Source organism: Arvicola amphibius, chromosome 6 (assembly GCF_903992535.2).
Source record: "Arvicola amphibius chromosome 6, mArvAmp1.2, whole genome shotgun sequence".
NCBI classification, from domain to species: Eukaryota; Metazoa; Chordata; class Mammalia; order Rodentia; family Cricetidae; genus Arvicola; species Arvicola amphibius.
This window is the reverse complement of record NC_052052.2, coordinates 138,899,053-138,913,852: the sequence shown is the minus strand read 5'-3', so window position 1 is coordinate 138,913,852 and position 14,800 is coordinate 138,899,053. Positions and strand designations below refer to the sequence as shown.

At 44.0% G+C, this 14,800-nt stretch overlaps 1 protein-coding gene and 1 long non-coding RNA gene across 8 annotated transcripts in view; one reads left to right on the top strand and one right to left on the bottom strand.

Annotated features, from left to right (window-relative positions):
- Positions 1-590: 590 nt before the first annotated feature.
- LOC119817908 lies at positions 591-8,909 on the top strand. The gene is made up of 3 exons (XR_005285963.1): positions 591-5,183; positions 6,662-6,753; positions 7,577-8,909. It is a non-coding gene; the product is annotated as an uncharacterized LOC119817908 (long non-coding RNA).
- Positions 3,870-14,800, bottom strand: part of Sycp2l (synaptonemal complex protein 2 like) — a 56,334-nt gene continuing 45,403 nt past the window's right edge. For 2 of the 7 annotated variants that reach the window (XM_038335363.1, XM_038335360.1), the window contains 7 exons: positions 12,459-12,533; positions 11,165-11,268; positions 9,878-9,969; positions 7,601-7,700; positions 7,434-7,492; positions 5,714-5,776; positions 3,870-4,665 (listed from right to left, as the gene is read on the bottom strand). In XM_038335363.1, coding sequence (XP_038191291.1) covers positions 5,752-5,776; positions 7,434-7,492; positions 7,601-7,700; positions 9,878-9,969; positions 11,165-11,268; positions 12,459-12,533 — 455 coding nt within the window. In that variant the 3' untranslated portion in view covers positions 3,870-4,665; positions 5,714-5,751. Of the gene's footprint in view, positions 5,777-7,433; positions 7,493-7,600; positions 7,701-9,877; positions 9,970-11,164; positions 11,269-12,458; positions 12,534-14,675; positions 14,786-14,800 lie in introns of those variants that run through there. The other 5 variants (XR_005285960.1, XM_038335359.1, XR_005285962.1 and 2 more) reach the window with 5 other exon arrangements.

Below are 14,800 nucleotides of genomic sequence, written 5' to 3'. Positions count from 1 at the left end.
CATTGCTGGTGGGAGTGTAAACTGGAACAGCCCCTTTGGATAATAGTATGGTGATTTCTCAAAAAATTAAGAAACAACCTACCTCAAAGACCCAGCAATACCACTATAGGGTATATACACAAAGGATGCGCAGTCATACCACAAGGACATGTGCTCAACTCTGTTCATAGCAGCATTGTTTGTCATAGCCAGAACCTGGAAACAACCTAAATGCCCCTCAACCGAAGAATGGATAAGGGAAATGAGGTATATTTACACCGTGGAGTTTTACTCAGAAGAAAAAAAAATAATGACGTCTTGAAATTTGCAGGCAAATGGATGGACAGATCTAGAAAAAATCATATTGAGTGAGGTCACCCTAATTCAGAAAGACAAATATGGACTCACTCATAAGCAGACTTTAGACATAAAACAAAGAAAACCCTGCCTAAAATTTATAATCCCAGAAAACCTAGACAACAAAGAGGACCCTAAGAGAGACATACATGGATCTAATCTACATGGGAAGTAGAAAAAGACAAGATTTCCTGAGTAAATTGGGAGCATGGGGACCATGGGAGAGGGTAGAAGGGGAGGGGAGAGGAAGGGAGGGAAGCAGAGAAAAAGATATGGCGCAATAAAAACAATTTGAAAAAAATATTTGTGTTAAGCTTCACCAATAGGATAGATCAAGGGGAGGATAAAAGAGAAGGCCTTGAAGACAAGGTGAGGAAGTTGGACATTCCAAATAAAGACAGATGAATTGTTAAGAGGTGTGGACAGGACTTGTACGACACACAGGATACTCTACAACAACCACAAAATGAAAATGAATTCCCCTCTAAAGGAATAGCAAACATTTTAAATGAAGCCACAGAAGAAATTTCTTTAAAAATAGGCAAAAATGGTACCTATATAGATACTGGAGGCACTTAGAACACAGACAAGACCAGAAAAGAACTTCCTCTTGTTATGTGATAATTAACCCACTACTGAAAACAAAGATATAAAAACAGTGGCTAGAGAGAAACAGACAGCCACATAGCAGAGACAGGCCTAGGCCTATCAGAGTAACCAGAGACTCTCAACAGAAACTAGAGAAGGCTGCAGTGGTCTGGAAGGCTCTCGGGATGATGCAGGAGCAGGGAGGTGCTTGGGATGATGCAGTGATGAGAGCCGCAAGCATTATACAATAAAAGTACAGCTTACAGGTCCATATACAAACCCACAGGAGTATAATCTGTACATACAGACAAATCCACCAGGAACCCCGATTTGCAGAGCTTTGGGAACACCTGTCTTTTGAATAGTGGCTGTCAATTCTGTAGAAATCTTGTGAAGCCATGGCTTTTCTCCCTTCCATAATGGGATTCATCCCGAAATATCCCAGCAGCCAATAAATCATTCTTTAAACCTGACTTTTCCTGTACTGAAACTGGATGACCTTCTCCCACACGGTGGGGCCCTGGGGTGAAAACATTCACTCAGCCAAACCTTTGTCCTCATAGTCAAATCTACATAAACCTAGTCCCTCACAATTATCCTTATTGACAGGACTTCCAATAAGAAAGGGACCCCTGCTAACGGACCATGTAAGGAACCTCAGAAGTCAGGCACTGAGCAGGAGAGACAGCATATTTGCCCTTACTGATAAGCAGATCTAGACGGCCCTAAAATCTCCAACAGCCAACTCAGGAAAATGCAGCCTCTTGACCTTTGCTTTACCCTAACAAGCTATTACTATTCTATACTTACCTTCATCTTTCATTTGACACAAATTAACTGTTCGTCCCTTTACCCCTAAAAAAAAGTACAGGAAAAAAACTTGGGCCACTAAAACAACCCCAGAGAAAGGAAGTCTTTCCCACCTGGGTGCCAGCAGGCATCCTACCAGGGGTTGGAAGCAGCAGGCTCCAAAAATATTCCCTTTAATTCAGTTAGCAAAATGCCCATACAAATCAAGCACCATCCCCGCCCAATGCTGCAGCCTAGGCTGGTTACCATGGTAACCACAACACTGTGTTCCCAGTTGCCTGGGAAGAAAGAGGAAGTGCTTAGAAAGTACAACAGCACTTCTGCGTTTTCCTCTACAATTATTGATCACAATATTCTAGCTTAACTGCTCACACTTAGGAAACGTCGTTAGTACACACAACCCACTTTTTTCTCCTCTTAGAATTCTGTACTGATTTTACAGCATCATTCTTAACTAATCCTCCTGGCATCCACAGGGGAGTTTCACAGCCGTGCCCACTCTGAGACAGGAGTAAGACACCTGGTGCCTACTTTGTCAGTCTTTATCCATCTTGTTAGCCCTAAGAAACACATGCTTGGTACCATTGCTATCGTCTATGAACTGTTAACTATGTGTAAGTATATATACTGGAAACCTTGTAGAATTGGGAGGAACATCGAAAGGAAACAGCAAAGAACAGCAAGGAACATTGAAAGAGAAACATCAAGAGAGATCTTTGGGAGAACATCAAAAGAGCCCTGGAGAGAACGTTAGGGAGAACATAGGAAGAATAAATGGGGCATGATGAAAAGATTTATGTGAGCTAATTTATTTCGTTTACCCTCAGACCTTTTTAGTCAGCTTTTGCCTGCTATAGCCAACCTTCTGAATCCGGAGTTTAGAGAGCTGGCACCCAACATAAACCTTGATAATGCAGAAGCAGGGCGATACCTGGGATGATGTAGGAGCAGGAAGGTACTTGGAACAGTGCCATCCAAGTTTCAAAAGACAAGAACTGCCAATACAGACTATTATATCCAGCAAAGCTATCAGTCATAATTGGAAGAAAACTCTCCATTAAAAATATAGGCTGAAGGAATTTATGACCACTAATCCAGGTCTACTGAAGATACTTGAAAAAAAATTTACTGAAGAGAAAGACAAATACATCCAGGGGAGAATGAACCAGTCTTGAATAACAGCTAAGCAAAAGAGGTACAGAAAACACCAATAACACAAAGCCAAGATGACAGGAAATTCTACACACCTTTCCATGAAGCTAATATTCATGGTTTCATTTTTGCAGTCAAAAGACAACTGTCTGGGCCTGGGAAGATGGGGCCCTACGGATAGAAGTGAGCCACTCCAGCTGGGCCTGTGAAGGACTCAGCCTGCCCCATATTTCTCCATGTTCTCTGTGCTCTCGTAGGAAATGAGAAGGGAAGGTCTGCTGCTCGCCCCCCCCCCTCCCATGAGTCCCACCATGCTCCCCCCTCCATCCTGGACTGAACAATAGCTCTAACAATAGCTGAGGTTACCTTGCTTTCCTGTTGCCTACTACGCTCATGACAATGCAACGTAGCTAATATACTCGGTAAGCTGTAGTTAGAGCCTCTGCCGCGGCAGCAGCCTCTTTCAGTAGCCTGGATTCCACAGCATACATCCAAGTCTTCCTGAGCCACTGCGTTAACTTCATCAGTCCCTGCCATTAGTTCTCATCCACGGAATCAGTCCTTCCAGTCATGTGGGTAAAGAAAGGTTAGTGTGGGCCTTGAGGAACTTTGTTCCCCAGAATACTTTCTAGTTCCATGGCCTCGAACACATTTTTGGTTTTCCTGCCATGGTTCATATAGCCATATTTATCTCTCTTTCTTTGCCCTAAGAAAACCATCCTTATCCTGAAAGACGTACCTCAAATAGTACCTCTCCTACGGTAAGTCAGTCTTGATTACCCAGTAAAAATGACCTCTCTCCTTGTGACTTTGCCTATTTCTAAACAGAAATGACAGGAGGAGTGGGTTGGGGGGAGGACAGAGGGAAGGTGAGGGGAACAAGGAGGAGAGGAGGGAGGGGAAACTGCAGCCAGGGTGTAAAATTAATTAATTAAGTTTAAAAAAATACATGTGCTCTTATAAGCAAAACCTTATGGCAGTGCACTAAAGCACACGTCATTAAAAGTTATAAAGAAAAAAAACCTCGACAATTCAATTAGGATCACATACGTTTGTATTAGAAGAAAACTGCAAATTAATATGCAATCAATAGCATAGCTCGCTGAATTTTATTGAGAACATAACCGCTCAATACACCGTCCCGGCTGGTCCAGCCACAACCCATCTGACTTCGTGAGTGGCCTTAGATGAGATGGGCTTTGTTTAATTTCTCTAAAATAGATTCAGATGCCCCACTGTCCATGAAGCCCTCTGCACACAAACTTCATGGGAGACTTTAGGAGTGGCCTGAGGGGGGGGTATTTCTCCTCTACTGAGCATGCCTGGAGTAGAGAGCTGGGGCAGCAGAAATGCCTGAAGGGCAAAGCTGTGCCCCTTACAGTTTCATGTCAAACTGATCCCATCGCGTTCTGTTTTCAGGTTATTTTTCCTTTAAAAGGGGTTTACAAAATAATCTCTCTGCAGATGCTGCTGCTAAAGGTCTGGTTCCCGCAAAACTCAAAGGCATTTCTCCAGTTAAAATAAAGTTTACTCCTCATAAATTACATGAAAAGTAAACCGCTTGAAATTGCTGAACATCTTGGATTTTTCTATTATTAGGCCACATCTGAATAAAAGGCTTAGTTTCTGTGAACTAATGGATAACGCAGTAGGAACTGTGAGCCTGCCCCATCCCTCCCTCTCCCGCCCTGGCTCAGCAGCTGGTAAGGAGCATAGCTGTGAAGGGCAGCTCCTGCGCCAAGGCACCACAGACTCCAGCTCCCTCCTCAGGCTATTGTCCTGGAGGAAAAGGAAAGGGAGAAACAGTGATTTGTCAAGGCACAGCCATCACACCTCCTGGGTCCTAAGAACTCAACAAGACCGCCACTCCTTTCCTTTTTGAGAACCGTGTTCATGACTCTGACATTCTGGGAACTCACAGTCTTAAACACAGCCCTTCAGTTAGTTCTATGCTTAACCGTTAGTAAGAAAGCAGGGAGAATGGAAACCAGATGGGGAACCAATCAGCATACTTAGGCAAGATAAACTATAGATGAATCTATTCCTAATGCTGTGACTTACCAGATTCAATGTACTTACCCAAGCATAAGGTTATTTTGTAGATGGACTTATTATGTGATATTTTATATGTGGGTTTTTGCCTGCATGTAACATGTCTGCACACCATATGCATGCGGTGTCCACATAGTCCAGAAGAGGGAATCAGATCCTGAGTGCGAGTCTCCATGTGGGTGCTGGGAACTGACTTCTGGAAAGCAGCAGAGCTCCTAACCATTGAGCCATCTCTCTAGTAACAGGTTATTGTTTTAATTTTTTGGGTGTGTGTATGTGTGTGTGCACACATACGAGTATGAATATGAGCCTGCATGCCAGTGAGTGTGTGCGTGTCTGTGTGCATACGAATGTGAACATGAGCCTGTGTGCCAGCATGTGTGTGTCTGCGTGTGTGTGCATGCATATGCGTGTGTAACATGTGCAGAGGTTGGAGAACAATTTCCAGGAGTCTTTCCTTCTACCATGTGGGTTCCAGGGTCTGAATTCAGGTTTTCAGGCTCAGTAGCAAATGCCTCTACCTACCGAGCCATCTCACAGGCTTAGAACTTTGATTTGGCAGGAATGTATCTGCGTGCTAAACAGCCACCGCATCTCTGTGTTTAGCACAGTGCTTGATAAACTGGGGCAGGCACAACTCTAAAGACTGAATGACTGACCCAAGGCCCTAAGTGTAGGGCTGGAGGAAGCTCAGAACAGAAAGGAAGTAAAAAGCATCAGGGTTTTTTCAGGGCTTAATTCACAAAGACTGAACAACGTCAATGTCTGTACCTACCTGAGGGGTGCAGTCATAAAGCCAGGCTTTGGCTAGCCTTATAAAGGCTGAGCTGAGTTAAACCTGAAAAAAAATTGATCCATCACTTACTACATTCATATTAGGCACATTAAAAACAAGAACATATAATCTACATGTGTATCACAGGCTTAGTCTGTAGATTGTTGTTTTTTTTTTTTTTTTTCTTTTTTTGGTTTTTCGAGACAGGGTTTCTCTGCAGCTTTTTTAGAGCCTGTCCTGGAACTAGCTCTTGTAGACCAGGCTGGCCTCGAACTCACAGAGATCCACCTGCCTCTGCCTCCCGAGTGCTGGGATTAAAGGTGTGCACCACCACCGATGACAATGCCGGAGAGGGTTTGTGTCAACCCAATTACTATCTTTTATCAACATAAAAGATTCATTTATCTTTCCACTTCGGTCTACTTTAGGAACTGTCTGTCAGTACCACGAGCTCACACTTTTACGGCACTCACCACTCGAGTCCTTAAGTCCAAGGCCAGAGGTTGAGGCTGTCCTTGGTAAATCTCCAGGAAGAGTGATAATGCTATTATTGAGATGAACACCTGACGGGGAGCGTTCACTGGATACCTGTGTGATCTTGACTGAGTTCCCTAACCTCTTGCAGGGATACTAAACATGGAGCACTCAGCCAAGAGCAGTGAGCCCAGCCACCACTCAGTGTGAGCTAACAGCAGCATTCTTATCTGCCATTTGCAAGCCAGGGGGGCAGTCATTTTCTGCCTTAGAAAGAAAAGAGATTAAAACCAAAAGCTTAAGGCTGTACATGTGGAAGAATGTTCCCTAAGACATTCTAAATTCCCCCAACGGCCTGAATCAAAGGGAGATAGATGTAAACAATAATTACTATCTAGCAATGCTAACTGAAGAGTGGGTTGCTTAAACTGGGAGTTGGGGATAATTGGAATAAACGAGCCTTTCCTGTTTTAGAAGACTTCTGAGACATAGGGCAGAGCTGCTCTCAAACTGTGCGTTGAGGAGCCCATAAGGAACCCGAGGCCCTGGGAAGTCAAAACTCCGAGGTAACATTAACACATTATTTGTTTTTCCCATTATTGCAACCCCACCACCATGCAGTGGTATTTCCTAGCAGTTACAGGGCTCAAAGGCAGGTACAAAAATGGGGAGAGACAGTGGTGTGGCCCCTACCAGCTGTCCACGCTCCTGCAAACAACCCCTTACCCATGTTCTTGTACAAAGGCGTGGAAACTAGTTCCTGAGAAGGAGGGGACCAGCAGGCACAGAGGGTGGGCAAGAGAAAGTGACAGGAGTACATCTGAGCTAAGTGTGTTCTGTATGTACATGAAAATGTCGTATCGGGGCCACAAGATGGTCCAGTGGCTAAGGATGCTCGCTATACAGGCCTGACAACCTGAGTTTGAGCCCTGGAGCGCATTTAAAGGTGAGATAACTAACCCCACAAAATCATCACCTAACCCCTAAATGTGTGTGCTGACATGCAAGCTACATCCTTCATCATAATACACACATAATAAATAAAAATGTTACATATTTGAAATGCCATAATGAGCCAGATGTGATGGTTTATGCTTTTAATCCCAGCACCCAGGAGATAGAGTTGGAGGATCTATATGAGTTTCAGGCCAGCTTGAGTTCTGAGACCACCAGGGCTCCATATTGAAACCCTAACAAACAAACAGCAACAAAAAGATACTTCTAGAAAGACTAGTTTTCAAGGTACCTCAGCTCTTGCTGATCACAGAATGACTCCAAGTCAGCCCACTGTTTCTCCCAGAACTCCTGAAGTGGAATAAAGATGTTTGACTAAACACTCGGTGCTTCTTTTTTTTTTTTTTTTTAAGAAAATGTTCTCTTTCTTCCCAGAGACAGGACAAACAAGGAACTTGCCAGAGCATCCTCTTCGAGGCATTTGAGACCCTGAAGATTCTCCTCCAACTTGCTCAGCTCCTGAAGAGCCGAACTGCGAAACCTCTCCAGCTCGTTCAGTCTGCCAAACATGAAAGCAACAGCCTTCAGTGGGACCAATTGGGTGTGACACAATAGCCCCACGAGAACACATTTACCAGATATTTTTAAAACAAGCTGGTACCTTTCTTCTCTTCCCCCTTTTCCATGTTCAGTGATCCCTGATCCCAGAGACTTGAACTCTCCTGAGCCCCTGGCAGCACCCAGAAGGAGCCACGATGTCATCCCAGTAAAGGAGAGATGGTCCCAGGAAGGAGATGGGATGCCGTCTCACCCCTTCTACTGTCTGCTTGCTTCCCTCTGTCTGGCCTTGCGCTGCTGTGAGAGCCGTGGTCAGGTAGGTTCCGGCACCCATTTCCCAAACGTCACCATTCTGTGTCTCAGCACCGTTTAAATGGCTCATCTATTGGCATGCTGTCTCTTTTCCTTTAGGCCGGATGCTCCACATAAACAGATCTCCTGCAGCTTTCTGCTTATTTGGATGTACAATATTAAAAATCTTTGTTTCAAGGGAACATTACTAGAAAGTGATGGAGGTAGGGCCTACTGGGAGGTCTGAGATCATTATGAGCATCCTCAAAGGTGTCTGAGGTGTGGGACTCTTTTATTTTTATTTCCTAACCGTCAGTTGAACAGTTTTCTCTCCTACCCATTCTTGCCATGATACCTTCCTTCCTCTAACACAGGACCCAAGAAACAGAGCCAGTTCATCACAGATTGAATCCTCCAAAACCATGAGTCAAAATATGTGCACACATGTGCACATGGGGCCTAGTTTTATTGCAACAGGGTCTCACTGCACAATCTCAGCCTGATCTAAAACTCATTGCGTATCCCAGACTGACCCAAAACCATGGCAATTCTCCTGCCTCAGCCTCTGAAGTGCTGGAATTGCAGGCATGGGCCATCATGCCTGGCTACCTCGGGTCTCTGTTAACAATCAGAAAGTTACCTCATAGCTGACCCTCACACAGTAAAAGCATGGAGTGAGCACCTGGAATTAGCGTTCAGTGTTTGTTAGCTGAGTGCATATATGGCTTGAGGGTAAGGTCCTTAAAATACAACAGGAACTCCACAAATCCAGAGTCTTCCACGGCTTTGCCATTGCATGTATACAAGAACTTGGAAAAAGTTGTAAATTCTCACTCAAGTAATGCATTTGAATTCCAAGAACATTTCTATTTCAGCTAAGCGAATCTCCCCTCCCCTCCCCCCATCTCAAGCACTCTCTCCAACACTCCCGTGCCACTCAAATCTTTGTTCCCAGATCTCACTCAAAAAAAGTGCTTCCATAGCGGTTGTTCTAAACGGACTCTAATTACACAGAAGCCCTTCTTCACTTCTCTGAAATCAGGCATGGTGGCACACCCTACTGACTCGGTCATAAGGGTGTTATATGTATTATATCGTCTTAACACAGCATAACATAAAATTTACCCTTCTCATCCTGTTTAAGAGGGCAATTCAAAGTGCTCAGGCTCATTCATGGTACTCTGAAGGCCTCACCATTACACATTTACAAAGTGTTCTTGTCATGAGAAACATTAAAAACAACCCTGCACTAATTAAACAACAGCAGTCTCTTCTTCAGCCTCTTTGGTGTCTTCTGTCTCTAGAATTTTCTCACTTCGGTGGGTACCTCTCATTTAAGTGGAACCATGCGCTATTCCTCTAGGACCTGGCGTCTGTCTCTGAGGATGTTTTCAAGATTCATTCATGTTTAGAATGTGTATTGGTGTGTGTGTGTGTGTGTGCGTGCGCACGCACACTTGTAACAATAACAGTCCAAGAAAAAGAGGCTATAAGCTTGAGGGATGGGTGGCATGGAAGGAGTTGGAGGGAGGGTATTTGAGAGAGGCTCAGCAATGGAAGGGGAAGGGAGAGAATGGTAGGACTATATTTTAACTAAAAACATAAGTTTCTTCCCTTGGTTAGATGACAGTCAGTTGGAGGGACATACCACACTTCAGTCTGTTTTTGCATGGCTTCCCAGGCCTGCACTGTCTTCACAAGTAAGCCTGTTTTAGGACTGGTCACTGGCAGATCATGAGGAGGCTGGAGGAGAATGCTGAGGTCAGCTCCCCTCTCACCTCCCCCTCACACAGTACCTCCTTAGCCCCCTTTTCCACCACACACATAGTGGTCCCAAGATAAATGCTGCTTCACTTCCATGACTCTGCTTTTCAATCCAGTATTTACCTGCGCATGTATATCTGGTTCCAAAGTCTGACGAGGCAGCCTGGCACTTCCTTCGCCTTCTCTGAAGAAAGTGGAATTTCTTTCTGCTTGAGCTAAACCCAAAACACACAAAAGAACAGATTAATCGCATTTGGCTAAACATGGTACATAAGTTAAGTGTTTACTGTATTAGCAAGGCACCAGCAGCACACAGTGATGCTCAAAGGAAACATTCCTACCGAGAGACCAGTACGGCATCATCCTGTGTACATTTCAGGCACTCGAGAAACTAGAAAACCCTATATTCATACTATTGATACAATATTGTATTTATACTATATATATTTATACTATTTATACAATGTATTTATATTATATACGTACTATATTCATACTATTGATAGGATACTATATTCATACTATTGATACAATGTATTCATACTGTATATATACTATATTCATACTATTGATACAAACCCTGTATCCATGCTACTGATTCAATATATATAATGTGCCCATTATACATTGGCAGGATTCTGGAATTCTGGAGGTTTCCTGAATTATTAGAAAGATGTTGGCTGGGGATATTTTTCTCAAATATGCTGATATAGACGTCATTAGGGACTTTCACATAGGATAAGGTCAGAGGAGCCTAAAATTGCTGTGATGCGCATCTCACAGACAAAGCCGTGGTGGCTTTTACACCCAGGGCTTCAAAGATCTGCTGTTACTAAACAGACACCCTCCCACCTTCCCCTCCCCCTGTGTCTTAGAGTCTGCTCTCCCACACACAGTCCCCCCTCCTTAATTTGTCCCTGTGGCCAAATCACTGCCTTCTGGGAATGCCACCAGTGAAACCAAGCCAAGAACATTTGGTCCCACTGGAGAGAATGGACAGGGAGTAGTCTTACCAATAAAAAATTACAGTGCAGAATAGCAATAAAAATCAGGGACCACAGCCAAGATGAGTGGCCCTGCCTCCCACCCAGGAGACCTTCATACGTGAAGGAGATTGTATTGAAGAACAAAAGGAATATGGGACGGTAAATTCAGAGTGAACCAAGTTTCTTTCTATTGCCTTTTTGCCCATCTTTATTGAGTGATGCAGTTGACAAATTGAAAACATGGAACTGGAGAGATCGCTCAGTTTGTTTACACCTGCTGACCAGTGCCTGCTCATCCCCCCCCCCCCAGTTCCTGTTAACCACCTTCCACTATTTGGCCTTCTCATTCATGTTTTGTAGATATTACATATATTGGTGTGTTTTTCTGGCTCACTTTTTACTTCCTGATTTAGTGGACAGATACCTCAAATTTTCTTTTCATGTCTCTAGTGAAGTTCTCAAGGGCTGTTTTCAAAGCAGAGCTATTTGCACTATCTGGCACATCTTCTTGGGATGGAGTAGAAATATCTGATAAACAAAAATAAAATATTAAAGATAACAAAAAATGCTCAAGTAGACATACTTGGTCTATCTGCTGGCCGGAGGATGGACCACTTTTTCAGAAGCACAAATATAAACCATACGCACCTCCAACTAGCTATTTGGATCTGATTCGGGAACATGGCTGACCCTGATCAGGACCACACTAGCTAGCTCATACTGAATGAGTCAGACAAGCAAGCGCCTCATGCTGCCTCCCACCAAATCCCACCCTCTTTCAAGTGTTCATTCCATCCTAACCTCCTCAGCACCTTAAATCAGCTCAGTTGATACTGTGTCTGCGAACAGGCTTGGCTATCACAGGAAGTTGTAAGAATACACAACGTGGGGGGGGCAGTGAAATGGCTCAGTGGGTGGGGACACTTGTCACCATGCCTGATGCAGAGTTCAATCCTTGGGTCCCATATGGTGTAAGGAGAGAACTGGCACCGGGAAGGTGTCCTCTGACCCCCCCCCCACACATGCACTACAGCATGCATAGGTGTGTCCATAAATAACAGAGGCTAGAGCAGGTTATGCCAATGGGCGTGACCTAACAGAGTTTCTGGGTGCCAGACTTAACCTACGCATATAAGAGGTCCCTGTTAAGGATTTGCATTCCCCAACTCATTCGTTCCTCACAGAAAACATAGTAGGTGCCTCTAGGATTCGCATGAAGCATGGACACCACGTGACCTCTGCAAGTCCACACCAGCGGCTCCAGGAATAGAATGCAGGTTATCTCAAATCATAACCCTATGCCTCCGGGCTTCCCAGTTTATCTCTTTGGAGCCCTTCATTTCAACACATAGTACTACTCGTCCAGAAAGCTGGCCAAGATCACATACACATGCCAGGTCACTCTCTTTGGTTATGAACTATGTATGCACACAAATGTAATAACTATCGACTAAACAGAAGTCTCTAATATTAGTCCCTGCAGCTCGCAGAGAAGAGCTACGGTGCAGACCTCAAAATGCTAGAATGGGAGGGTGCGTGCTTTTATCTACAATTTGTGGAACAAATTGTTCCTCTCAGAAAGAACAAAATGCTTAGCACGTAGGCTGCAGTAGCCCTGGTGATCTTAGAATGTAGCTTTCGTAATTCACATTGGTACATTAAGAACAGACACATCAATCACCCCTCCCTTAGCTGCTGGCTGGACGCATGGGAGTCACCTGTCACAGCGGGGGATCCTGGAGCATCTTCTAATCTTGATTGCTTCGGGGCAGCAATACTTCCATCTGGCATCTCTAAACATAAACAGCACTGCGATGAAACTCGTGTGTGCATGTTTCTCTTGTTTCAAAAGCATCCTGTCCTCTTCTAGGAACTCACATATGTGCCCACTGTGTCTGCACTGCTCTATGCTGATTTGGGTCTTTCTGCAACCCTCCTCCCAACCAACTCTTGTGCATCCCCCAATCTACCTCCTCTTATACTCATAGCCTCTACAGACACACACGCACATACATGAGAACCTCCTACAGAGTCCAGTTAGTACTGCATTTATGTTCGTGCATTTAGAGCTGACTCCTTGGGATTAAGGTCTTATCCCTGGAAGAAAATAATTATTTCTCTCTCCCTCAGTGGCCATTGAGGTCCAGTAGCTCTTCACCTAGGGTGGGCCTTATGAGGTTTTCCTGCATCTATGATGGTGTGTCAATTGGTATGGTCTTTGTGCGGGCAGCCATGTTGCCGCGAGTTCATGGGTGTCCTGTGCAGAGGAAACTGTTACATAGCGTTAGTCCCAGTCCTCAAGCTCCCCCACACATTCCCACCTCCGCTTGTGTGATGTCCCTGAGTCTTAGCTGTAGGAGTTGTGTTATAGCTGTCCCACTTGGGGGTGGGTACCCCTGCAGTTATTCATTTATTGCACAACTGCTGGCTATGGACCTCTCCTTGCCAATTAATATCTAACATGATACAGCACAAATGAGCCTCATTTCCTCCTCGTTACTAATTGCTTATGATGGGGCTGGAGGACCAAGCACCACCAATGCATCAAAGCACTGGTGTCTACTGATGTCTGAAGGAAGACTTGGTCACAGACATCCCTCTGATGAGCTCAGGCACATTTAGGAATTCTCTGTTTCACAAGGTACAGACAGACTCACTAAACATAGTGTTCTCAATAAAGCCAGAAGAGTGGACAGCAAAACTATTTCCAGACACTTGTAGCTGTGGCTTCATTTGTGAATCCTCCATTCCTTCCACTGACCTCTGTGTCTTTGTGTCAATACCATAATGTATTTGTTACTGTGTCAGGTATGGTGATACCTTCAGTTTTTCTCCTCCTGTTTGGGATGCTTTGGTGATTTAGGTCTTTTGTGCATCCTTATAAACTTTAAGGTCTCTCTCTCTCTCTCTCTCTCTCTCTCTCTCTCTCTCTCTCACACACACACACACACACACACACACACACACATACACACACACACACACTTCTATGGAGAGTGTCACCAAAAGTGTGATAGAGTCTGCACTGAGTCTGTCAATAGCTTTTAGTACCTCTTCAACAATTGGTGCTGGGGGTTAGGCACACATGTGAGGGGGAGACTCGATCCTTAACCTTCACTTTCTACAAAAGTCAACTTGAATTGTATGAAAGATGTCACTATAAGATCTGAAACTCTAAAACTACGGGATAAAAATACAAGGAAAGCACTTTGAGATCTAGGTATAGACGAGAACTTCCTAAAAGGACTCCAATTGCCTACAAAATCACTGTAAGAATTAAAGAATGAAATTGCACAAAATCTTAAAGCCTTTGCATAGCAAAAGCAACAATTAAAGAATGAAGAGACTTTTAGAATGAGAGAATATCTTTTCCAGCTATATATCCAGCAGGGGACAAGTGTTTAGAAGAAAATAATAAAGAACTCCAAAACATATACAAATAATACAGTCGATAAATTAACAAAGAAATTAGGCAGATGGTTTTTCAAAATTTAAGTATACATGGTCAGTAAGCATATTTTAAAAACGTGGGACAGTTCTAGTCACCAGAGAAATGCAAATAAAAAACACACTGAAATTCGATCTCACTTCAGTCATTAAGTGAACAACAGACACTGTAAGGATGGGGTGGTGTTACTGACCAGTGTTGTTGGAAACATTTTTAGTGTAACCACTGTGGACAGCAGTAGGAAGGGTCCTCAAAACACTAAGAACAGAACTACCATACAACACAGCTACACCATTCCTGGGCCTATATCCAATGGACTCTAAGTCTGCATACTACTGAGACACCTGGCCATCCATTTGAAGCACCATTCAAAATAGCCAAGTTATAGCATGAACCTACATGTTCATCAACAGATGAATTAACTAAAGAAAACATGGTAGACCCCACACAACTCTCATCCCATCTAAAATTGTGCAGGAGTACAAACCAGCTGGGTGACTTCGCCAGAACACCTCTCCTCTCTGCTCCAGCCCATTGGGAATCTCACAGCAGGGAAAGTTTGCCAGGCAAGTTCCCCAGACCCCCACACAGGACCATCTGGTGTTGCACAGG